Below are 27357 nucleotides of genomic sequence, written 5' to 3' on the forward strand. Positions count from 1 at the left end.
AGCATTACCAGTGAAATTTCTTTATTGTAAAGTAGTGTTAATAGTCTAAATACTAGTTGGAGCCTAAGACGTCGTCTTTGAAAAGATTAAGTGATGAAGTTGGTTGTCGCTGGACTGCCACAGAGTTTATGTACTAAAAATACTTGTTTTAGTGGCCTTTAATATAAAATATAGCTTTCAAAATAGTTGCCGGATGTCAAAAATTGATTCTAAAATAGTCTCTCTTTTTCAAAAATAGCATTCATATTATAATAATATAACGACACTTCGATAGATAGACATATCTTGGCCGCACAATAGGTGGGACTCATCAAAGTAGGGAGCTACAACTATATGCAGGGCAAATTTTCCAATAATGTTCCCAAAACAGCAAATGAAAAAAAAAAAAATTTCTGAACTTTAATCCTGCCCTTGCAAGCTAGAGAACTAAGTACTGACGCATTCTGTTATGATTTCACATTGTATGATTGCTAATTAAAGATAACAGTAAAGGATTGCAAAGAAAGCACTAGAAACGCCACATTTACGGGATTTTCTTTCTCGGGAAATTAGCGTTCGTTAAAAAGAAAAAAGAAAAAAAAAAAAAAAAGAAGAAAAACGGCTGAAAGAAATTTGAGCGAAAGTTAATTGTCTTTCATTCAGAACTCAAACAGTTGCTGACAAAAGTAGTAGTAGCAGAACGAACTTTGCAACAATCGCGATAGTAAAATCTAAGTTTCTGCAAAAATAGCAATCGCAAATTGAATCCATTTCAAACATCGTAACCTCAAAACAAAGCTTATTGTACAAAACTATGAACATTGCAAATTTATGACCATGAATATTTCTGTTAAATTCCACTTTTCAAAGAGCTTTTTTATTTTTTTATTTTTTTTAAAGCTTTTCAAAGCTTTAAAAAAATAAATAAAAATAATAAGAAATATAAAATAATAATAACAAAAACTTTTCTGTGTACTAAAAAAATAAAGAAAAGCGGTGAAGCAATCCCGTTTTTTCCGGAAATTACGGGATAAACCTATATTCAAATTTTCAACCTTTTTACAATTTTTTTACCGTAGAAAAAAGAACGGGAGTTTTCGTGTATTTTAGTCGTTTTTACATTTGATTGCAAAATAGACGTTGCAATCTATACTTTGGTATAAATAGTTCCCATAGTCGCCTTTGCTTTGAAATGGTAGCCTTAGTCTCCTTTTCAGTCGTTGTCTTAGACAAGTTACTTGTAAAGTTATATTAAGCCAAGTATTGATCCTCATACGCAAGACTAAACTTGTATTATACATTAAAGTAGTCTTCAAAGGGTATACTTAGAAAGTATGCAACAAAAGTTGTAAAGTTTATTACTTGAAAATATTATTGTAATAAAAATAAATCTTAAACTATTTGAAAAGTAATTAATTGCACTAAAAGCAGCTTTTAAAAATAATATGATCGTTAGAAATCACAAGACTTTCATTTTATTTTGAAGTAATTGATTAAGGAAAAGGTATACATTTAGTAGTACGAATATAATCGTAACTCTTCAACATTACAAGTTCGTCTTCACCATTTTTAATGTTCTGTATTGTTTTTCAGATCAGCGGAAGTGACGACTCTTCAGTTTACCAAGGACCCATCGAATGGGATGATGACTGTGACTGTCGTCTGGATGACAATGACTACTATGATGACATCTTGTGCGTATGTTAGGTTCAAATCTGCGAAATACAAAATTAAAAATATTCATTTTATTGCTCCATGTATTAGAAGGATCAAATATTACACATTAAATACATATGAATTTTTATTAATCAATAATAGATAGTATTACTCTAGATAGATTATATAATAGATAGTATTATCTTTTAAAAGCATGCATTACGATTATAACAAAAACTAGAATTGTGAATATATTCAAATTTTGAAATTCTAGTTGCGAATATCATTTGCTGCAATTACTTTCAGTTTTCATAACCGTCTTTTATTATTAAAAAATTAATGCGGAAACATTTCTTTATGTTGGAAAAAAACTTCTATACACATTGTGCAAGTGCATAAAACTAATTTAAAAATTCTATGAAAAAAACGAAAAAAAGTTTAAATTAATTTCAGTAAACCAAGTTTCTTGAAATCTTTAAATAGATTGCGGTATTCACTCTAGAAAGTAATCTAATGTTAAGTAAACATATGCAAAAAAAATCTTCCATTGCTTTGCAAAAAAAAAAAAAAAAACCTTTCAAAATATTTCTGACAGCATTACTACTGATTCATGAGTGAAATGACCCTTTGAATGCAAATACGATGACCATATTCCCCCATCTGCTTTTTCACCTCTTGGCACCGCCTCAAGTGTTTAAAAATTCAGCAAATACGATCTTTTTTTTCTAGTTTTTTTTTGTTTTTGTTTTGTCAGTGACAACCGAAAATTTATTTTTCGGTTTGAAAGTAGAGAGTCAATCGGACTCGCTTCTAGCAGCTCCACGTCCAAAAATTTTTTTCACGTTGATATTTGTTTTTTTTTTTTTTTTTTTTAATATCTTGGAAACACCACCTACTGCATTCGAGTGATTTCGCATTTCTTCAGTAAAGAAACTTATCGTGTTATTTATATTTATTAAAATTACATTCACAGCTACAATTAAGATAAAAGATGAAATTACGTAAGATTTTAATATACTTGTATGTGCGAGTATAACTTTGATCACTATACAGAGAAATGAAATGCAATAGAGGTCAGGGATGCCCAGCTAGGGGAGAGGGGAGGGTTTAAAGGCTGGAATATTAAAATTTTTTGAGAAATGTCAAGAGTTAAAATTGAGAATGTTCAAGAGTTCATGACTTGCTCTTGTAAAATTAAAAGTAAAATCAAATTATCCATTACTTTTATGAGTACAGATGTGAATTTTATAATGTATGTGCCATGTTTGTTTAGATACATTGCAAGAAGGTACCAAGATTTCCTTGCTGTAAGAGATTTCCAAAGTTTCGCTGAGAAAGAAGTGGATGCAGTCCGAAGACATTTGTTCAACCACGGCTCAGACAACGAAACTACTCTTTTTGAAAATGAACGTGCATTCCAAAGGTATTATAAGCGTTTTTCATTAAAAACAATAAATAAATTAACACGTGATTAGGATAACTATAAGTATTTGTAAATACTAACGCTTAAGTGTTGGTTTCGAAGTAGTGATAAAGCATGGCTGTTTTGGAACACATGTGTGTAAAATATCGTAGCTTAAAAAAATTATAGATGTTCGAGGGTTGATCCAGAAATGAGGTTCATATCAATTTTACAAGCAGGTAACATTGTTTATTCACAGAGACATTTACATCGTTGGAAATAAAAACTTTGGTCTGTTTCAATCACAATCGCCATCTTTCCAGCGCAGTTTTAAAGATGGTGCTCCAATTGCTATATCCTAATATCGAAAAATTCAGTTGACGTGCTCTGCTGACGCATTGAGAATGCGTTTCCCCTGTTCTTTTATTTCATCGTCACTCTGGAAGTATTGACCTGCGCTAGTAGCTTGATCTACAGTTCTGCACTATAACTAGCGAAAAACTTCCCCTTCTTTTTTTTTTTTTTTTAAGGCTAAACTTATAACATCTAAATATATATATATATATATATATATATATATATATATATATATATATATATATATATATATATATATATATATATATATATATATATATATATATTTTGCTTCGATTAAGAAATTTCCTTTACTTGTTCCTGTATTTATTTGGGAGATACAGTAGGCGCCGCTTCATGTGATCACTTTGGGACAAATATAATTTGATAACAATAACCGACAGATAACAATAACCGAAAAGAATCCAGGAGACACAAAATAATGATTTTTTTTTCCAATTAGGTGCATTTAATTTGGCAACATCAAATTAAAATCACAAAGATTCAACTGAACGCAGTTTTAAATTCTAAATTATTAAATTAATATCTGAATTATAAAAAGTTAAAGCAAAATTATGCAATTTTTAATCACTTAGTAATAGGTGAAGTAAAATATGACCGTTTTCCCTAACATTCGTGAACAAGTTTCAAAGTACATTCAGCTTTTCTATCTTTTCCAGCAGAGTTTTGCTTGTTGTTTAAATTTTAATTTAACTTCGCTTTGTTTTCAATCTCGACACAATTCTTTAATAGTTTACAAAGTAATAGTAACAATGGAGGTCCTACATCAATGCCAGCAACATGTCCAGCGACTGAATGTTTTTAAGTGGAAAAGAAAGTTTTCTTAGGGGGAGTCTGTGGTCACTGGGGGGGGGGGGGCAAACTTTCTGTTGCTTCATTCCTAGAAAAATTTTGAACTGCTATTGAAAATCACAAAATGCTACACAGAAAGTTAATCTCGTCAGGGTTTGCCTATGTATTTCTGTTAATTGAGGAACAAAAACGGGGAACAAATTGAAAGTTTATGAAAAAGTGATAACAATAAACGAAGACGCTGATTACAATATCCGATTTTTTTTTAACGTGTGTTAACATACAAGAGCTCCGGGACTTCGTGATTCTGATAACTTTAGGCGAATGATAACATTAACCGTGATCACATTAAGCGGCGCTTACTGTATTTCAGTAATAATAGTTTTTTCGCACCTTTAGTGGGTATTCTCTACTACAATCGTGGCCAAAGTCTTTAATGTAATATCTGTCGTTAGACCAATACATAAGGACCATATAAATTAAGGAGACATTAGCAAACAGTAATCATCAGCACAAAGATAAATAATAGCTTCTGTATAATGCAATAAGATGATGGCACAGTTTTGTATTACAGTAAATTAAATGCTTCCTTGATGACATCCATAGGCATCCATCTACTTTTGCTCTGTTTCCATTTGCAGATTGCGTCTGAGGCCAAGAGTTTTGCGAGGTGTTGGTGTTCGTGACACTACAACTCAAATCTTAGGAGATGATTGTTCTTTCCCACTTGGATTGGTTTCTTACGGTGTAATGGAGTACGCTGATCCAGATGGTGAAATAGGAATAGCCAGAGGTAAAATTAAAGCTCCTTTTTTTGCTGAACCATTAATTATCGTACACTATAATGGGAAAATAATTCAATAAGCCAGGTCATCTGTCCAAGTTACTTAAAAATACTGTAATGTAATTTAAAGATGAAAAGGGGGAAAAAAATATTGTATGGTTTAAATGCTCGTATCAGACTAAATCGGCGTTTTCATTGAGCTCAGGAACATTAAATAGCTCATATAAAAGCCGAACGTTACGATTTGCTCAAAATCTCGCACTGTTAAAAATAAATTTATGAATTTTTTACTGCCCTAAAATTTATTGCGGATTCAGAAAATTCCTAAAACATTTAAAAATGTATTGTAAAATTAACTACATTCTTGATGCTTTTTGGAGGTGTTAAAAGTCAAGAACGAAAAAAAAAAATATTTAGACTGATTTCATAGTATTAGTGGAGAATCAAATAGTCAGTAAAATGAAATTTTTCATTTTCATGTGGTGATGTTAAGATTCCTGACAGATCTTACAAGAAGGATCCTATTTCAAAGAAACCCTAATATAGTTGCTTTACTTTGCATTTGTTGGACATCTAGGACATTTTCGGATTCGTGCCATAAAAAGTGTTTGACCTCTTTTCATGCTTTCTGTGGCAAAGAATGGTAATTAGTAATTTAATACTGTTCGGCAGGGTGTACGGGAGAAATCTAGGTAATGATAAGCATTGATTATCCGTGATTGAAGGTAAAACATTTAACCTATTTTTTAGTCGCAATTTATTCAGATAAACTGGAATTGAAAATTTAGTTTGTCGACATGAAATCTGGAAGGCGCAATTTGTACTACTCTGGAATCTAAAAGGATTCATTATTTCCAGCGGCGGAGTGCGAGGGTGTTCCGTACATCGTTAGCGCCTTCTCCAGTACAGATCTGGAGGAAATATCATTGAGAGCTCCTCATGCCAACCTGTGGATGGAAACCTTCATATTTTTCGATAGAAGCATCATTCAAAGCATCATAGAAAGAGCAGAGGCAGCAGGATACAGAGCCATTGTTGTCTCAGTTGATCGGCCTGTTTTTCCAAATCTTGTACAATCTTCCCATGATCATCTCGTCCTGCCTGAGTATATTCGGTAAGTTTTGTAATATATAACATATATTAATAAATATCTATAATACACGTAAAATATATATTAAACATTATCTATCGTTAGATGAAATGAAATTGATACAACATGGTAATAACTGGGCCGAATGGTATAAAATTTAGTAAGAGTTAAGACGAAGACATGGAACCAATATTAGAATAAAGATTGTTACATATGTTTCAAATTTCAGGAAGTATAGCAAATCCTTGTTATGGAGTTTTGAAGAGGAAAAAAGTCGGTTGACTTTAAATTTAAAAGCTACAACTTTTCTGCATTGGAAAAGGGTTGCTTGAAGCCCTGCAAAACGTGTCAGCAATTTATTAACATGTAAATTTTAAAATGTAATCAAAATGCGACAAATGTAGCCAGGGTTATATATATATATATATACATACATATATATATATATATATATATATATATATATATATATATATATATATATATATATATATATATATATATATATATATATATATATATATATATATATATATATATATATATATATATATATATATATATATATATATATATATATATATATATATATATATATATATATATATATATATATATATATATATAAATGATTTATAACAACTGTCAGTTAACTGCTTCAAGACGAACAAACAAACTTTTGTTTTGTACTTGAATACTATTTTAAAATTCGAAACACTAATTGCATCAGATCAGGTCAACCTTAGGTTCACGACCTAATATTTTAATGTCCTGGCTCCAAGTTTTGTACATTCACCAAATCACTCATGAAAATAAGAAAAAAATCTTTCCACGTGAAAACTTAAATTATGCTTGTCAGCAGTTAAAAAACGGCAAATAGGTTTTATTAGGAACAAAGTTCCGAAATAAAAACAATTCTGAAAAAAGGCAAAAAAAAAAAAAAAAAAAAAAAAAATTGAATTTTGACATCTTGAATTCAAATTATGTTTTTCGCAATCACGAGTGTGTGTATGTAGGCGTGTGTGTTTGTGTGTATGTGGGGGGTATGTGTGTTTGTGTGTAAGGTGTATGTGTGGGTAGGCATTTGTGTTTGTATCTGTGTGCTGGCATAAGTGTGTGGGTAGCTGTGTGTATGAATGTGTGGTGGGGGGGGGGTATGTGTATGTGTGCGTAGGCATATGTGTCTGTGTGCAGGCATGAATGTGTGGGTAGTTGTGTGTGTATTGTTTTGTGTGTGTGTGTATGTGTAGGTGTCTGTATATATGCGTGTGTGTATGTGTTTGTGCGTGTATGTGTGTGTGTGTAGTTTTGTATGTATGCGCTTGTGTGTAGGACATGGATGCAACCTGGAGACGGCTTTCGCTATAGGAGCAACATCGTGTGGAGCCGGTCGATGGTGATGGTGCAGAGGGTGGCGGTGGGAAAATAAAATAATAGGAACGCCAGAAACAGTCAAATGAAAGCAATAAGCAATCGTGATTGCTCAAAAAAATATCAAACTAAAAAAAATTGGAACCTCTTTATTGTCAAAAGAAAAAAGGAGATTGAAACCACATTTGAGGCAGTAAGAAGCAAAGGGATGTAAGTAGGCATTTTCAAGATTCAAGTAAAACTCCTTTGAAGCTCCTGATCTTGGTAGACTTTCATTGAAAAGTTTTTCTAAATCATGCTGTATAACAGTACCTATCAGGACTACTAGTACTATATCTTGCTACAAAACAGATGAGAGGCTCGCCTACTATTTGTACCGGATATCTAAAAATTTTTAAGTTTGGCAATAACATCCCTTTGCTTCTCACTGCCTCACTCGACAAACTCGAAAACATTAACAAAAATTCCATATTTACTTCAATGGAATGGAGGGAAGTTAATCGTCTCGTTCCGGCACTGATGAGTCGTTATTTTCTGCTTTTTGATCACCTCTGAGCAGTTTTTGCACAGATGTGGAGCATATGAAGCACTTTATTATATCATCCACCCCACCCTCTTGTGTCTAAATAAAGACACTGGAATCCTAATGATGCCAATCATGGCCTTATTGGGCTACAGTCTACTTTTCCTGCGTTATCGAATCACAGGAAGAAATATTAGAGCAACATTTTTTTCCCAATTCGATAAATTTCCTTAAAAAAACTTTTTAGAACAATTAACATTTTTACATTGCTAAACTACAGTAGACCCTCGTTTTACGCGGGGGTTACGTTCCACGGGAATACCGTGTAAATCGAAACCGCGTAAATTGAGACCTAATAGTAGTGTTAAAATAGGGGTTTGGTTCCGTAGATAACAAAATACTTCATTCTAGTGACTTATATCGACTATTATGCACAACATGCATAAAGAAAACATACATTAATTTCGTTTTCTGTTTATAAAGAGGAGCTGGCTATGATAGTTTTTTGGCAGTCATTAAGAATTTTTCTCTGTAAAGATCACTTTCGTCATTTCCATGATTGAATTTTCCTTCACTAACGAATCAGAAAGAGCATTTCTATTGTTTAGGAATTGCTCAAAATTTTCAATATGAACGTTTTTGGTTGTGGGTCTCTAACGTCGGTATCTGCGTTGGTTTTGGGCCTCCTTTGTCACTCCTAAAAGCTCTTCTTCCAGTGAGTTCTGAACTGTGTGAGTTTAATAATTTTATTTCTGGAAAGAGCTCTGGAATCAATCGCATAAAATGTCTCCAGTGGCCCAAGCTCGATTATTAGCACGCCAAAATTCAGTTTATTATGTGTAATCTGCAATCTTTAAGAATTTGGATTTTGAAAGAGGGGACAATTTTATCTGTTTACATTGCCGCATCTGCGTAAAACCGAAACTCATCCGCGTAAAATAAAAGAAAGGTGTCAAATCTTAAACCACGTACAATCGAAATCGTGTAAAATAAACTCGCGTAAAACGAGGGTCTACTGAACATTGAACCATGTAGAAACCAAAATCTATTGCAAAATAAGATCATGCAATTTGGTCCAGACCCATTTCTAACAAGGATTTCTACACTTTTGCCTGTTCGTAACAAACTGCGTGTTTATAACGGATGCGGATTTTTGCTATCCTTCATAGAAAAATGGGGATTTGTCCTTGTTGGTCTACATGACCTTAATAGGCGCACGCACCTTACTTTTAAATTTTAGTTAGTTACTTAACTATGTTTTGTTTTACGCTTATACATTGTTCTGGAAAACTTCGTTCCAACGACAATTGTCTAATTTTAGTGCTAGAACGTGTAGTATGTTCTAATTTAAACGGAATTGAATTTTGGATGTTGCAAAAAAAGTTTTTACAATTGCAAATTTGTTTTGACTTCCAGATGAAGTCGCTACTATTATTTAAAATTATTTGTGTTCTCGTACTTGGTTGCTAGAGAAATTCTCTAACACCAGTATTAACCAGAAGATTCGGCCCTTGGTCACACATTCAAACAGCTGGTTGGAGCATTTTTTCACCAATGAGAAGGATTCAATCTATGGTTCTAAGGGCCTAGTTTTCTGCACTTGACCCCACCTCTTACCATATAGCCTTAGGCTGTCTAAGGTGTCTACTGAGATTCAAGTATTTAGTTTGGTAAATACAATAAGCATTAGAGTTTGGGTCGAAGCACCGTTTACTTAATCTCTCATGAATTTCCGCGATAAATTTAAATATGCTTTTTACTCAACTTATTTTCTGATATTTAAGGGGGGGGGGGGTATTTGTTTGATAAGAAAATCAGATGCATGTAGCAATAACGCCTGGCGTAGCAACGAAGTCAGTTTTCTGCCCAAGACATTAAACAGAAAAAATAAAAAAAGAAAAGAATACAACTCATAAAAGTTTATATTTGCTAGCTTCCCAAAGGAAGAAAATTTATTATTTCTAAAAACTTGGGCACTCGCTCTACATGCAATTGTTAATGTATTTGGACAAACAGAAAGTTCTCCCGGTAATTGAAAAGAGATAGACAATCAGTTTTGAAACATATACATACATTTGAAACAATACATATTATACGATTTATTTCCTACTATTTTTTTAACGACTTCTTGCTAGCGTGAAGGCAATTTGTTTATCCAAATTTTGAAAAGCGCCTTGTTTTTGGAGGTGAAGAATGCTGTTTTGACACCTTTTTACAGTTGGAACTTTTCTCTGCCAAATATGTTTGCAGTTAGAGGAATAAAAAAATATGGGTGGTGCAAGATCATGAAAAGTGTGGGAGATGGGAACGAATTTTCGAACCTACTGCTACGATTTTCTGAAGAGTCTTCGAGCGTCATGCAATGATGCAAATATTGCCCTACTTGAGATAAACGCCTCCAAAAGACAAGACGCTCTTAAAAAATGTGATTTTCAAATTGCCACCAAGCTGGTAAGAAATCACAAGCAGCAATGTTAATTACATTGTACAGAAGAATTATTAAGTGTTTTAAAACTGTATCGTATTCTTCCTCTTCTAAAACGGACAGAACTTGCCAGTAGGCCTTTTACGATCAAGTATGTCTTTCACTTTATTAATGATGAACAATATAAATAGTCACAAGGAACGCATTTCATTTATGTGATTCAGAACAAAAATATTTGAGCTTTACATCATTTTGTAAACCTATTTCAGTGTGCCTAACATCGAAAACGATTTATCTAACGAAGGGTTCGAACATCTGGATGCCGTAGAAGAAAATTTCATTGACGCCGATTTCGGTGGTAACAACAGAAACTACTTCCGCCGCCACCACGTGCTGTCCAACATTGAACTCGTAAAAGGCAGAGGCTACTTCAAAACGACCAAGGTCGACCAGAAATATGAAAGATACGAGAGGTGCATCGGTTCATTCCTCTACTCAGAATACTACAACTATATAGTGAATCCAGAAGCAAGTTGGGAAGATCTTAGGTGGATCACGACACTGACTGATCTGCCAATCGTTGTTCGAGGCATCCTGACTGGTACGTTGACATGACTGTGTCTGGTATGTTTGACTATAAATAATGTTACAGAACAACCTGTTTTACAAGGGGAACAAATACGTTATTTATTCGCAGTGAGCTTCGTTCACTGCGAATTTGGAATTATAATGCTGTATCTACTCTATTGCTTCTTAAGAAAGAGAGGAAGTATAGCTACAACAATACTGCCATGGGCAGGTAAACGGCATTATCTGCAGAAATAAGTTTTCGAGATGTTTGAAAAAACGCGTTTTGGATTCAATACTAACAATAAGGATGCGTTGAAATTAGACGTTTTTTTCAGCGGGAACCAAATAAGCAAGCTTGTACAATAAAGCTTACGTACCACAGGTGACAAAAATGCAAAAAAAAAATAAAAATGAAAAATATGCCGTTATTATTCATGGTTGAATCCAACTTCGACTATTGTCGACTATCGGACACGGGCACCCGTTTTAAAGATTTAGTTACCTGAATGTTCTCGAAGATTTATAATTTTGTTCAACTATTAAGGACCTAGTTCAAGCGAAAATAAATCACTTCATAAACATATTTTTGAGCGGTCCGACATTCGTGTGGTAAACTTGCTCATTACCGAGTCCCTAACGAAAGGAAAACAACTCTATAGTTTTCTGAGATTTAACCTTGCTTGAAGTATGAGCAAAAGATTTTTCTTTTCGGTCAGGAACTACTTTAAATGCACACGACCAGTGTGCGTTGGGTACCAGACTTATTAAGGTAATCGTAATTTCTCCATGTAAAGGGACCATTCCATGAAAAAGTCAACCATATGTACCACGCGTGACAGTTCATATTAAAAAGTAACAATTTTAAAGGGGGACGAAATTTTTTGCTTAAGAAATCACTTCAAAATTTGTAATTTGTTAAGGATTTAAAAAATGTCATTATCATTTTAAATTATTATTTTTAATGAAATATATGAGGCGTCACGTGCGGGATAAAATGGCCGTTTTCCGTGGCATGGTCCAAAGTGTTTACACTTATACATATATGATATAGTAGCCTTATTACTTTTGTTTTACATAAAATTAATCGTAGTTAAAATAGAGTAATTAAAAACTGAAACTTGTGTTAAAATCATATGGAAAGTATTAAAAAGACTTCTAAATAAATATATCTTTTGCAAGTGTCTATTTTAGGTGTAATTATAACGTAAAACGAAATCCATAGGATCTTCTAGAATCGAAAGCAATAGCTAAATATTTAAAGACATTAAATCAAAAAGGAATTGCAACTCCAATCGTACTATGTCATCCTTAAAAACCAGTTCCATTTTTTATTTATTAGTTTAATTAATTATTATTTTTTCAATAAGAAAAGTTCCTTTAATCAACAAGACTTTCTATAAGCTATTAACGCTCTAATGCCCGTGTTTGAAAATTAATATTGATATTTGTATTAAAAACTAATGCCTTCATAATTGGATGTTTTCAAAATTCATTTAATATATTTTAGGGTGCGATGCCGTCAGAGCCGTTGAAAACGGCGTCAGTGCTATTATTGTTAGCAACAGTGGTGGCCAAACAGTTGACACAGCCCCAGCTGCAGTCAGTACACAAATTTTATTTTTCTCTTTTCCGGTTTTCTAATTTTGTTCCTTTGAATACTATAACTTACTTTAATTTTGGCTTAGATTGAAGCTCTTGCCGAAGTTCTGGAAGCTGTAGATGTGTACCAAAACATCGAGGTGTACCTGGAGGGAGGAGTGCGATGGGGAACTGACATTTTCAAGGCCCTAGCAATGGGAGCCGACGCAGTTTTCATCAACAAACCTGTCACTTGGGGCCTGTTTCATAGCGTTAGTATCTATCAATTATTTTCATAAGGAGTTAGCTCCACTGCCTGGCGTTGCAATGTCCACCTCAAAAATAAAAGCTGTATCAAGTGGCGCATATTCAGCAATCAGGCAAAAAAAAAAAAAAAAAAAAAAAGGTGTAAAATTTCGCCTTTATGAGTAAAAAAGTGCAATTTTTCGGACTCAAAATTTAAACTAAGACCTCCTTGAATTTTTTAAAAATCCCAAAATTTCAGTCCTCTTTATATATTACCCAGTACCAGACGTGATCTTTCCATGTTGACATGGCCGTTTGAATGATGATCATTAGTTAGATGAATTCGCATGAGTTAATGAATTATGTTCTGAAAATTTCAGAAACATATTTAAATACTTAGACTGAAATTAATTCTAAAACTAATGTAGATGAACTTAACAGAATCTGCCTCTCTATTGTGTTTTACAAAAGCTATTTAAAATGGCAAAAAGCGCAGTCGATATTTAAAATTAAAAAAAATATATGTATATAAATTAATAAAAATAAAAACTAAACCCTTTTTTTGAATACATAAAAAAGTGTCACTCATTTTTCCAGAAATAACGATTTTTTTTACCAAGAAACATATTTTTTAAAATTAAAAAAAAAAAAAAGTTAAGATTAGTTATAAAAGTTTTCACATTAAAAAGACCTTTAAGAGCATTTTATTTGTTGGAAAGTTTGTCAAACAATACTATAAGAAAACTCCAAAACGTCACAGATTATTTACTACAACGTTCAGGGATTTCAGAGGCTCATATCATTTTCCTGTGAAAATCAAGTATCTATACGAAAAAGTTTTCCGAGTCACTCCAAGTTTCATTAATGCAGATTTCTCACTGTGGTGAAAAACATTTTTAGACAGTTACGAAATACGACATTTTTAAACAGTTAGAAAATATATCCAGCATCTTTATTTGGCGCGATCAGCTTCGACCGTATTTCACACGCACCCCGTGAAAGATAGTAACGCAACTCAAAAATGAAAAAAAAAAAAAAAAAAAAAAGAATAGCTTTGTAGAAAATCAAAGTTTTACGTAATAGCAGTTTTAAACGTTTTAGTCTCAAATATTACAATCCGTGGAAAAAATATTATAATACAATGTCTTTGACTATTTTTTTGTTGTCTAAATTAGTAATGTGTATATTATTTAAAAATCGAAAAACTTGCTTATGAATTATGAAAATTTAAGTATGTTACTACTGATTTTATCGTTTTTCTGCCACCACTCACAAGTTATGTAAGCTAACTTTGAAAAGTGAAAAAAAGGATTTGATAATGAAAAGTGTAAAATAGAAAAATAGCTCCGATAACGTATTGTTTAATTTTTTAAATAAATGTTTTGCAGGGTAAATGTGGAGTCAGAAGAATCGTTCAACTACTCCGAGCTGAGTTTGACAGAGACATGGCCTTTATGGGTAAATTTATGATATTTATTTCTGAAACACTGATATAAAATATGTACAGGCGTCTCTCGTATAACACGGTACTTGTACGACATGGTTTCGATATTACACGGTACCAAATATACGATTGTTATAACAGGGTTTCGATATTACACGGTACGAAACTTACTTCATGGTAGTATATTTGGTTTAGATATAACACCAATGTTATATTTAAAAAAGATGGAATTTCATTTTTGTTTAATACTTTCTGTTAATGTTTGATAACTCTAATAAGTTTTTACTTTGTTTTTATGCAACTTGGTTTCTATATAACATGGTACATATCCCTTGATTTACATTATTTCTAAGTCTGGTAAAACACAGTTTCGATATAACACGATATTGACATGATTTTTACTATGTACATAATTAATTAGTGTACAAAATAAGTTAAAAAGTTATTTTAAAAAAAGTCTGGTATAACACGGTTTCGATACTACACGGAACGAATTAATCGTGCTATACGAGGGACGCCTGTATATGCATTATTAATTAATCACCGCTAATTAATTTAAAGAACTAATCCCTTATACCTCACGTTGAGCAACAGCTGGAAATTCATCCTAATACTATGATATTATTGTTGAATATGTTTCGTGGGCGACGTTGATTGAAATGCAATTTAGCTTTTTAACATATTTTCCTGCAAAAAATGAAGAAAGAAGAAGAAAGCATAAAAGAAAAAAATCCAAAAAATATCGTTAAAAGCAAAAAAAAAAAATCCCAAAGATAAATTAGATAGTTAAAAAGATATCGAAAAATTTAAAATTTAAAAGTAGGGTTTTGAGATGTGGAAAATGTGTATGTCAATCTGTCGGTCTATCCCCTCTATTAATAACGTTTAAAGGGAACGGACAGATTTGAACAAAAAAAATTTAGTTCGAAAGATCTAAGCGAGGACACATCACTCCCATTTAATTTTTTGATCTGTACCAGTTTTCGTTCAATTTTGAGCAGTTCAAAAGTTTTTAACATTAGCATCTACGAAAAATTAAAGGCAGAATATAGATTTAAACGCGAATTTGCTTCGAACAAACTTTTTACAAAAGCTCTTGATGAATAACGTTTGTAGAAAATATCTCTTTGATTTGAAAATTTTTCCGTACAATTTCGAGCAGTTAAAAAAATAAATAAATAAAACATGAGCGCCTAGGGGTCAAGTTTAAGTTTTTTTTTTCATTCTTTTTTTAAAGGCCGATTTGTTTCAAGCGAAGTACAGTTAAATATTTGTTTAATGACTCTCTATTCAATGACTTTCTCTATTTAAACATTATTTTTCATGCTCCCGTATCCTTCGCTGTAGCTCAAGAATAATTCTGTTTAAGGATACATTCAACTGAAGGACGATTTTTTGTGGTCCCTTGAAGGTCCTTAAATAGAGAATCAACTGTATGTTGGAAACAGAACAGCTCTTGATGAAGAACATGTATAGAAAAGATCTTTTTAATTTAAACTTTTTATTCAGTTTTGAACAGTTCAAAAACCTTTAACATCAGCGCCTACGGAGAAACTAAAAGTCTATATAGATCCCGGACTTTTAAGTATGATTTGCTTCAAAGAAACTTTGGTGGAAATAGCTCTTGATGAGGAACATGTATAGAGCATATTTTCATCATCATCATTATTATTATTTTGTTTAGCTATTTTAAGAAGATTTTTTGAATAATTCAACATTTTTCAACACTAGTAACAATGCAAAGAAAAAAAATGTCAACGAAAAATTTGAAATATTGTGTAGATTCCGAATATATTCTGCTTTTGGTTTTAAAAATTTGCATTAATTTGTGCTTTAACCTAAAGACAGCGCAGACATTTTTATATATTTTTTTTGATGATGAAAATTATTTCTTTAAGTGGTTATCTTATTGTTTTTTATTTCTTTTTAAAAGTATATGTACATATTTTATTATTTTTCGGCAACGGGGAACAATAAAATCCGAGGTGCTTTGTTTTCACACGGAAGAAAGAGCAAAAGAAACGACTGTTTTTTTCTTTCTCTCTCTCTTTTTTTGATACAATGTACATATTTATTTCAATAATAATTTGATGTAACTCTCTTTTTTGTTTTTGAAAGCGATTAAATATTTTCTTTTTTTAAAAATCGAATAAGGTATGTTAGTAGCTTTGTTAAAAAGGTGCTACCACTTTATTCGTTCGTTTATTTGTTTTTACGTAACTATTTCATCAGATAAGCGAGGCATATTTTGTTCCTAGAAATCAGCTTTAAATGTTAAAAAGGTATTTCTGACATAATTTGCAGTCTTAGCCAATTTAGAGAATACTGATTAGATAATAGAATGTCGATATTAGTATGTGTTGGGAAAGTAGGCTTGTTTTGTTCTGGACGGAACTTCTTGTTTTCATTTTTCGTCATAACAAGTTGCACGTCTTGCATGTCTCTGTGACTCGATATTAGTATACACTTAAATCTCGATTTTGATTAAAACTGTAACTTTCAGCTTCAAGAATTTCAACAAGTTAAAACTTATCGAAATAATTTTTAATTAGCTCAATTATTTTCAGATATTACCACAAAATTTAGATCACACACTTTTATTTAATGTTGCTAGATTGCAGCTGCTCCCATACTTTTTTCCGTTACGAACCCCTTCCAATATTCTAAGGAAATTGGCAAACCTCTTGTAATTAGTAACAGTTTTGAAAAAAAGTAATGAAGGAAACAATAAATTTTAAATAACATTTTTTTAAGTTGTTTAAAAACATATAACAAGTAACGAAAAAAATTGTTTTTTATTTTTTTTTCTTTTTTTTTCGACAAAACAGTTTTGTAAATAATTTATACGAAACTCTAATTAGTGCACACAAAGGATAACTTTTACAAACAAAATATTTTTTTTTAATGTTCGGTCAATTTTGTTTTTTTACTATTTATCTAAAACGCTTATAGTACTTTCGCTTTGGCAATTCTCCTGAAGAAAATATAGTACAGTATAACCTCGATTTATCGATTGTCAAGGGGCTGGAAAAAGTTATCGTTAAATCAAGGATATCGTTAAATCGAGCAGCGTAGACACCTAATACACTCAAATCCGGACCAGTAAAATTAAGTATCATTAAATTGAGTAAATCGTTAAATCGGGTATCGTTAAATCGAAGTTGTGCTGTATCGTTTAATGTTAATCTCCCACTGATGTTTTTGGTTCAAAAGGTTAAAAAATAGTCGTCGATAGTTGATAAAAAATATTTCAGGCGTTCGCATATGAAGTAAGCGTGTTGAAAATCAATGTTCAATTGGATAAGTTCTTATGCTATTTTAAGCAATATCTTCCTTCTTTCAGTTTTTTAACTTCTTGATTATTTTGCAGGAACGAAACATGTAACTGAAATCACATCTACCATGGTGGTCAGCGAGAATTATTTCCGCAACAGATATAAGCCCGATGATGTAGATGCAAGAAACACGGTCCGTGAAGATCAACTTGAGTGCCCATTCGGCTACGACTACGACGAGGGTTACCAGCAAGATCTCGCAGACGTAAATGATCTTAATTTGATCAAGAGAAACGGAAAATTCCGCACATATCTTTAGGTGAAACACTGAGTTTCACGAACTAAAACGTCTCTGTAGAGACAGAAACTACCCAAGTGTCGTCATTTCAAAGCAAACAAGCAAAAAAACATTCTTAATTAATCTGCACTTCTGATGATGTAAATCAGACAAACACTTCTCGAGCTTTAACTACAAAATTATTTAAGGCATACTTTAAAAATGTTAACAAGCAGGAGTTGAAAAAAAAAAGAAAAAAAAAAAGAACCTGCTAAGTTTCATGTGAATTCTTGCTACAATTACTGAAATTTGTATTATAAATAAACCTATCATTTTATGGATTCTGCGAATATGTTTTACAGAATAAAGACATTTTGAATTTAAAGTTCTCTCTGTGTCTGTGCATCATTTTTACTTTGTATGTAATGTTTTCAATCTATTAGAGTAAAAAAAAAATTCCGAAACAATTGATTTGTGGATCATCGTATTGCTGTTTTTTAATGGAATTTAAATAATTAAATATAATTCAGTTCGAGTAAGACAATTCGTTGTAAAACTTATAAAAACTAAAAAAAAAGGTTTTAGCCACAGAACTCTTTTTTTTAACTATACTTTTTTTTTGAGCTATAGGAAAATTTAGAATTAAACCTTATCCATCGTTTTTATGGGGAATGTTGAAAACTTTATATAAGAGAAATGAGATATAGTAAAGTTACATTCACAAACAAGAAAAAAAAAAAAACAAAGAGAAAAACTTACTTACAGTATGGTTTTATTAATTAAGTCTACAATATGATAAATCTAGTTAAGATATCTGAAAGATATCGTAACTTGACAAGACACAGCTAAAGTTCCTATGAAGCAATTATGCCAATGCTTTATTTACACAGAAAAATATAAAAAGGTTCTGCTTGAAAAACTCCCAAAGTGAGCAAATGAATTTCATTCGGATGAGCAATGATAGGAGCACAAAAGAAAAAAAGGACAGGCTTCAGGTACAAATTTATTTTAAAAATTTAACTATCTAAGCACACATATTATTCATAATATACTTTTCATAATTGCTTGAAACTATTTCAAAAAAAAAAAAAAAAACCTTGAAATCATTGGCTATTGTCTGAACTTATTTCAAAATAAAAAGAATAATGAAAGTGATAATAATAATAAAAAATAGTAAAAAATATTCTAACAAAAGAGTTACGTCAGTCCGTAACTCAGTTACGTCAAGAAAAAGAAAATCTAGTTATATTCAAAATGAACATTTTATAACAAGTTAAAAACTAACAAGTTAAAGAAAAAATATATGCATACATAACGCTATTATATAACATAAAATAATCACTTTTTTCGTTATTATAAATAACTAGCTGCACTGCCCGGCATTGCGTGGTCTACATCAAAAATAAAAAAAGTTGTCTCAAGTGACGAGTGTTCAGGAATCAGCCCCCTCCCCCCCCCAAAAAAAAGTGCAAAATTTCCCGTCAATGTGTAGAAAAGAACAATTTTCTGATTCAAAATTTAAATTTAGACCTCTTTGGATTTACTTGAAATCCCCAAAAACTTCAGTCACCTTTATATATTACACAGTATTAGGCGTGACCTTTCTTCGTTGACATGGCCATAAGAATGATGATTGTTAGTTACATGAATTTGCATGCGTTAATGAATTATGTTCTGAAAATTTCAGAAAAATATTTAAACACTTAGACTAAAATAATTCTAAATCAAATGTATACATCAACTTAACTGAAGTTTGTCAATTAATTCTGTTGTACAAAAGTTATTAAAACTAGAAGAAAGCGCATTCGATAATTTAAAAAAATAAACTAAATCCATCATTATTAATTCTTTTTCTTTGAATATATAAAATAAGTTTTCACTCTTTTACACCAAATGAATATGCTTACGAAACATATGATGTTTTATAAAGAAAGACAACTCTTTTTTATTTAAATAGTTTTATGCTTGTTTTTAATTATTTTCCGTCGCGAAAATATCGTCTGCTACCAATGAGAAATTCATCTTTATTTAAACTCAATTCCGTGACCAGAAACCGCAGACTATACTCTAAAAGTGAAGATAAGCCTCGTTGTAGAGTATGAAATCAAGTTGAAAGGAAGAATGGGGTTGTTTCCATCAGTCAAACGTACTACTTTTAGTCACTAAAATTAATAGAATGAGCAAAAAAAAAAAAAAAAATTTGAATTCTGAAATTTTGAATTCAAATTATGTGTTTCGCAATCACGAGTTGCGACAGGACCCTATTCATTGGGGTTATTGTTTCTAGAAACGGCTCCTGTCTCCCCCTAGCCTGCCCCACCTACAGGGTGGTTACGTGTGTATAGTTGTCTCTGTGTGTGTGTAGGCTTGTGTGTATGCACGTAGGCGTGTGTATGTATGTGTGCGAGTGTGCATGTTTGTAGGACATGGACGTTACCCCCCAGAAGAATCGGATTCCGGGGGGCAGTGCTCAAGACCAGAGGAGCCACACCTGCAGGGACCGGTGCAAAGGCCCCTGGTTCAAGCTGAAAAAGAAACCGGACCTCAAAGACGGTCAAATGAGAACAGTAAGCAATCGTGATTGCCCAAAAACATAGAGTGAGAAAAATCTGTTGTTTTCAAAACGTTTAATTAATTTTTTTTTTTAAATGTCCGATTTTTCAAATAAGGCATGGTCTTTATGACGTCATAAGTAATGAACTTCGGTGCGCACTCCACTGGCGCCCTGAATGTTTCCGCTTGCTGTTTCCAGGATATGATAATTCAGAAGCGAATTAAATATTGCACTGTGCGCTTGCTATCAATCATATCGTTTCCAGTTCATGTGAGTAAAGAAGCGATTTAAATATTGCACTCTGCGCTAATGGCACAGTGAAAGGCATTTCATCACTTGTGATGTCATGTGCAGAAGCGTAAAAAAGAAAACTGAATCTGCGCAATGATTAAAATAATTTTTCAAAAATATTAAGCTTTCTCAAATTATTTTAAAAACTAGAAAATCGTCCGTCAAGACATGACGGGGGAAAATTGCTCTTACATTAGAACGAAGAAACTGCCTGTTTGGTGATATCTCATAGTTGACAATTTAATCCTAACTCCAGTGGATTAACCCTACGTTAGTAGATAGCGTTCATTGTTGACTTTCGTTTGTTTTCTTTCGTTTCTTCATTCCCCTGAAGTGACACAGTCTTATTATTAAAACAGTTAAGTTACCGGATCCAGTTCAGCCCTGTCCCAATAAAGCCTTTCCCTGCATGTTAAATATTCTAAAAACATATCATAAAGTTATCATGCCATGGGCGAGTTTCACTGTTGAGGACGTTAGGAGCGTTACTCGATCATTGGCTATTATATATATACACGAGGATGGTCAAATCCTATGTTTTTAAACATGCTCATTCAGAAAAAAATACTTTTAAAATTTCGGTAACGACACCATTAGGGAAAGTTTTAGTTATCCTTCAAACTTTAGGTAACGTCCATATTGTGCAGCTTTTTAAAACTCAAACAAATATGACCGTTTTCCATGAAATATTCAAAAATGATTTTTTATACAGTTGGAATAAAAACCTTTTAATACTTTTTTTATGGATGAAAATTAATGTTCTATTTTGCATCCCTAAAATGTGTTTACAAAATTGCATGGTGATCGGTTAAGTAGTTTAGGGGAAAAAAACACACAAAACAAATACGCAAACAAACTCGCCTTCCCTTTTTTAAATATTAATAAGAATTTACAACTATTTATTTAAAACCTAAATTAGAAAAATTAATAATTAATTTACATTAATTAACTTTTCTGGACAGTCTATGTCTCCTAGGTCAATACTGACACCGTTGGTACAGGATATCTAAAGAAAACTATTCCGCCCTGACTTAACTCGAGACTTCAACGTACGGGATGTATAAGATGAAAACCATTCCATTAAAATCATCAATGGTCTCCCAATTTGCGCCATACAGACGATTCGATAGTAAATTTGGCATGAAGTCGCACGTACTGTCGGAGAATTTGGCGAAATATCGCGAAATCACAGGCTGCTAAGGAATGGAGCTCCCGAAGAACACAGTCGGGGGGGGGGGGGAGAGTGGACTTGTTTTCCAGCTTTCTAGCGCCTACAGGAGGTGAGAAGGGTGCGAAGCCACCAAAGTCGGTGTACACCAGTCGCAAAGGCGGCTTGGTGTTCGATTCTTTTATATATGCCTCATTATTGGGTGAGCTCGAAAGTAAGTGTAAACAACAAACAAACAATGAAAAAATTTTGAAAGGCAATGAACAATAAAAAATGCAGTAAATGGTAAAAAAAATAGATAATGGCTAGTAAACTGCTTCGTCGACGGAGAGCAGGAGCAGTGATCATATAACTATATTTGCAGGTTTCCGAAGAGATCAGTTGCATACAAGTCAGCGAAATTATTTTTAAAACTATATTATTAATGAAATCAGCCCGTGAACCAATTTTGTAAGTTATGTACATTAATAAAGGTTTGAAGGAACATGTGTGTAAAAGAACATTGCTACGATTATATAAATTGCATGATTAATTTAAAGTGTCATATAAAGTGTTTGTAACATGTATAAACACTGAAAATAGCTGACTAATATAAAAAATACAACAGATTGCATACCCAATCCTAGTTTTTTCAGAAAATTCGTCAAATGGCAAAAGCGAACTCGTTCCGTGTCCGTTTATCAGACCAATCAAGGCAGGAATCATAATGCCCACATCCAATCAGCGCCTCCTGTCAATGCGTTATTTATCATCAAAGCTGGAATGGGATCCTGTTGGCATTTTGCAGTTATTCGGGTAGAGACTATAATTGTAGACACTGCAGGAAAGAATTCTTGAATAAATTGAAGTGTGATAAAATATAAAATTTGCTGGCTAATAATTAGTATAAGATAGCAGCAAATTAAAATACTTGTTCATCGAAGGTATTTAATCATTACATATTTTACAGACTCTAAAAAGCTGTCCAATAATAATACTGATAAAGATTTTTGTAAGTTGTTTAAACTATGATGCATACATACATGATACCATAGAAGTTCAAATTTTCTTTTTTGTGACATAAACTATAATAAGATACGATTTCATAATTATAAAATAAATAATCAAAAAATTAGCTGATTTGATATTCTCACTGACTGCATTGAAGTGAAAGGTTTGTGGATAAACAAGGTTAAAATTCTCCTCCGTATCTTTATTTAAAACTTAAAATACCTACGATATCGTTAAAAATATCATTTTTTAAAATTGTATCTAAGTGTATTTGAACTCATAATAGAAAAGGTAGAGCTGGTTAGCAGCAAGGTTAGCAGCTGTAGAATTATTGGTTCTCATGTCAATGCAGTAGATTTGTTTAGATGTGTAACTGTTGAAAGTAACGACATTATTGAACGTGCAGAAATATCAAAGGTTACTAAAATATTTTTTTTTTCAATCCCAAGTTCCTCAGAAATGTTTAACTGAGTGGTGTAAAAATCATCAACGGGAATATTGCAGAATCAGTTTACAAAATCGAATATGTATATGGATCTAAGTGTACATTTTATTTTGTTGATAATCTCGCAGCTGTTGTCGATACACCAGAAATAACTATAATGCACATATTTATTCTTTAAGAAGACGTAACTTTCCTTTAGAATAGAATTTAATTTAATGTTAATGCATTGACCAAAGCTATTTGTTGTTGATCACATGAACCGGAAATTTACAGGGGATGGGCATTTATGGAACTTGGATGTCATGAAGATGAACGGTAAAGACTCACATTATGAAACAGAAAAATTGTATGAAAAATTTGAGTTGCAGAGTATGCGAAAAACTGTTTCAAAATAACTTCAGTGCTAAAATTCAATTTATTGTAATAATAGGATGAATTAAGTTCTTGCAAAATTCTGCTAATTGGAATTGCTCACAGATAGTGCCATAGTTATTTTCTGCTTATCAATGGGAAGCAAAATAAAACTTTCTTTCAATGTATTCATATATTCTAGATCGTCTTTAACCAAATTATGGTAGTGATATTCCTTGCTATAAAGTTTTGCAATTAAAAAGGTTTTAAATTCTGCAAGTAATTTGTCCTTCCATTCCTGGAAGACATCAAAAGGTGAATATATTATTATTTCAATGAAATTCAAAAGTTTTTATTGAAAGTATAAACTGCTTTACCAAAATTTGAATGTAGTATTATGTTTGAATCTGTGATGAAATTCATAAGGTAGGGTAACGGCACCAGTAACAGACATGCTTAAAACATCGTTCTCCGGTTAAATAAATTTCCTGAGTATTTTAATGTATTTAAACATTTTAAACTATTTCTCACGCATACACCTACATCTCATCTAACGTTTGTCTGCTTCTGGATCCTCTGAATCAGTTAATTCTATTTTTATTAGCTCAATTTCGAAAAAAGGTCCGACCCCCCCCCCCCCCCCAGTAACAAACACCGATAAATCTGATGATATCCAGTAATAGATTGGATGAGGAAAAGATAGGTAATGGACAAAATCCCTTTTTCTCTTCAAAAATGTGCAAAAGTTCTTTATTTTCAGATTTAAATCCTAACTGAAATCAAATGAACATTAAACACCAGCACACTTCGAGGTGGCTGTTCATAACCTTCCACCAATGCTTTGTAAATACCAACTGGCTTATGAAATTCATTCTGATAACACTGGATGGTGGCACCGTATTCGCGAGCCACAGTAAGATCAGTTTTACCCACCTAAAATTCGTATTATTTAAATCCAAACTTATGACTGTCTGTTACTGGACCCTTGTCTGTACTAGTGCTATTACCTTATCTGACGTTCGTATTTTCAATGATGTCCAAATTTCCAAAACAAGGAATATTTTCTATTGCAATTAAAACGGCTGCCTCACGGTAATTGAATTTTAAACGAGCTGATGTGTGCATAACGTGACTTTTACTCCAATTTAATGTCATTTCTCCATTACTGGCAATTTAATGTGATTCAATAGTTTACTCTCTTATTATCACCAACAGTGGCCAAATTGAAACAGATCTATATATAAAAAAAAAAAAAAAAAACGTCAAATTTGTCACCAAGTTGGTGACAAAACTTGGCGACCAAAAGACTGGCGATATATCGCCAAGTTCCCTCCAAATTATAGCACCATTTGAATTGACATCGAAATTAACAATGATTTCCTCCCAAAAATGACAAAAGACCTCTTTAGAAACACCCGAATGCAACCAAAAGGGGAGGTGCACAACTAGACTCCACTAGGAGTCTACGTACCAAATTTCATTTTTCTAGGACTTACCGTTCTTGAGTTATGCGACATACCTACGCACATACGCAAATACGCATATACATACATGCATACGTACATACAGACGTCACGAGAAAATTCGTTGTAATTAACTCGAGAATCATCATTATAGATATTTCGCGTGTATATATGTTCATAGGCACTTATCCACGTGTAGTCGAGTCGAAAAAAAACCTCATTATCCATTCGGAGGTTAGTAAAATGGAAATTAAGGTCAATTTTTGAGGAAAATTTTTTTGCGAATACAATATTTCCTTATTTGTAAAATGAAGTAAAAAAAGTTTGGAATTTTTGAATGCTGCAATATCATTCTAATTCTGTACAGAGAAACAATTGGACAGATTATTCAGGATTTTACTAAATGGTTTGTTTTGGAAGCATTTTTGTTTTAAAGATATAGGAAAATAAATATCCTTCACTAAGAACTCAAACCGAATACAAAACTTTATAAGATTAAATATCAAATTCTTAGATTGTCCATTGGAAAAAGTAAATTTCAAACAGTTATTTAAATATTTTTTCAAAGTAGACATTTTTATTAGCTAATTATTCTATAGCAAAATTAAAACATGTATTGAGGCCTTATAGATATAATAATTTATACTTAAAGATTAAGGCGTTGTATCAAGCTTCTTATCAGTTGTCTTAAATTTCTTCCACTTGTTATTCATGCAAAAATGTAAATAGGCAGCATCCCACGCTTTCTTTTAATTACAATACAATTAAGTGTTTGGTCAATTACTTTATATACTTGCCATCCAAAGATTATTTTTAACATTTCAGTTCATTTTGCTACTAAAGCGTGTTTTTTAGTTTTTAATTTATTTCTGAAAAATTTAAAGTCCTTATTACTGTTTTTTTTTTTTTTTCAAATAAGATTTAGATACTAAATATTGCTAACACTTGAAACTCTTAAATGAAATCTTTGTGCGTGCGTTCGATTTTTATAATGGAATGTATCTTAGTATTCTATTGCATTATTTACATCAGACATTTTGAATGCTTTCTGGTAAATTCATGTGCAAACATTGTTACACTCCGCTGCTCTGATTTGTACGTTGTAAGTAATTCTAATAAGCCACGGGCTATTTGTTCAAAGGAAAGTTGGACCCTCAAACATACAAATTAAGCTAATAAAAGCGTGTTGATTAGAATAAAACAAAACCTTATCGTTAATAAATTAATTTGACTATAGAATATTGCATTGTCATCGGGTCTGAGGTTGCATTCCAAATTTTAAAAGAATCCGATCACAAATAGATGGGCGAAAATTGAGTTGCGAGATTATAAATTTAATTTCGGTGTAGACGGGATTAGAACGCACGCCCAATGATTCCCGGAGGTGGACGTCAGTGAAAACCCGCGCCTTACACCGCTCGGCCACGAACGCTCAAAACATGGTGGAATGTACTAACAGTAATAAGTCACTAGTTCTAAGTCCAAAGGAGCGTTGCTCACAAACATACAAGTGAAACTAATAAAAGCGTGTTAAGAAAAATAAACGACTGCAGCGTCAATTGATACATCACGTGACTTATAGTGCGAAGCACATAACACCGTATTTCCACTCGCACGACATGTTCCAACTCGTACGGTGGGCACCAAAGCCGCTTGCCAATCCGAAGGACCCGAGATCAAACCTTCTGACGCACGTTGCGTTTTTCAACTCTTGTTTGTTCTAATTGAATTAACGGTAAAAGTTATAAGCAACATGGATGCCACTAACTTTTACCTTAAAATTTCAGGATTTTTTTAACAGTGTGTTAGACATTTTAAGATATGCATTATGCCAGTTCGAAGGAGATAGGGCTTCAGACAAACAGACGAGCACAGGTTTTAATAGTGTAGGTATTACATCAGATACTAGTGCTTTTTATTTAAAAATTTGAGTTTCTATTATTAAACGATCAGCTCAGCTGCAAAAACAGTAGTATGAATAGCAAATGAAATATTTTAAACATTTTGGTAATATCGGTATACTATTGAAGCAGAAAATTAGAGTAAAAATATGAATACATACCTTCTTTTATTGTGGCCTAAGCGTGGAACAAGTCTCATCTAGTATGGCAATTTGCAAGCCAAGCTGAATTTATATAAAAACAGTCTAGTATCGCCTAATACCAATAACTAAAAAGAAATGGAGAAGGTCCAAGAAAGGAACCTGTTCAATGATTCTAACGTTTCCTTTCATTGGTTTTATCAAACCGTTTGTTTAGTTAACGCACATCTAAGAACATGAAGCCTCGCTCTTGAGTTAATAAAG

General features: G+C 32.4%; 1 protein-coding gene and 1 long non-coding RNA gene across 3 annotated transcripts in view; one reads left to right on the forward strand and one right to left on the reverse strand.

Moving 5' to 3' along the window:
• Window positions 1-27357, forward strand: part of LOC129225809 (2-Hydroxyacid oxidase 1-like) — a 104342-nt gene that overhangs the window by 6831 nt on the left and 70154 nt on the right. Inside the window, exons 3-11 of one of the 2 annotated variants that reach the window (XM_054860321.1) lie at window positions 1573-1673; window positions 2909-3058; window positions 4849-5000; window positions 5850-6105; window positions 10670-11001; window positions 12478-12569; window positions 12656-12820; window positions 14183-14252; window positions 17609-18175. In XM_054860321.1, the coding sequence (XP_054716296.1) occupies window positions 1573-1673; window positions 2909-3058; window positions 4849-5000; window positions 5850-6105; window positions 10670-11001; window positions 12478-12569; window positions 12656-12820; window positions 14183-14252; window positions 17609-17832 (1542 nt within the window). In that variant the 3' untranslated portion in view covers window positions 17833-18175. Of the gene's footprint in view, window positions 1-1572; window positions 1674-2908; window positions 3059-4848; window positions 5001-5849; window positions 6106-10669; window positions 11002-12477; window positions 12570-12655; window positions 12821-14182; window positions 14253-17608; window positions 18176-27357 lie in introns of those variants that run through there. The other variant, XM_054860322.1, reaches the window with a different exon arrangement.
• LOC129225812 (uncharacterized) lies at window positions 1559-27221 on the reverse strand. Its single transcript, XR_008580752.1, has 3 exons — window positions 27115-27221; window positions 22420-22620; window positions 1559-1694 (listed from the first exon to the last, which is right to left on the reverse strand). It is a non-coding gene; the product is annotated as an uncharacterized LOC129225812 (long non-coding RNA).

Source organism: Uloborus diversus, chromosome 7 (assembly GCF_026930045.1).
Source record: "Uloborus diversus isolate 005 chromosome 7, Udiv.v.3.1, whole genome shotgun sequence".
Taxonomy (NCBI): domain Eukaryota; kingdom Metazoa; phylum Arthropoda; class Arachnida; order Araneae; family Uloboridae; genus Uloborus; species Uloborus diversus.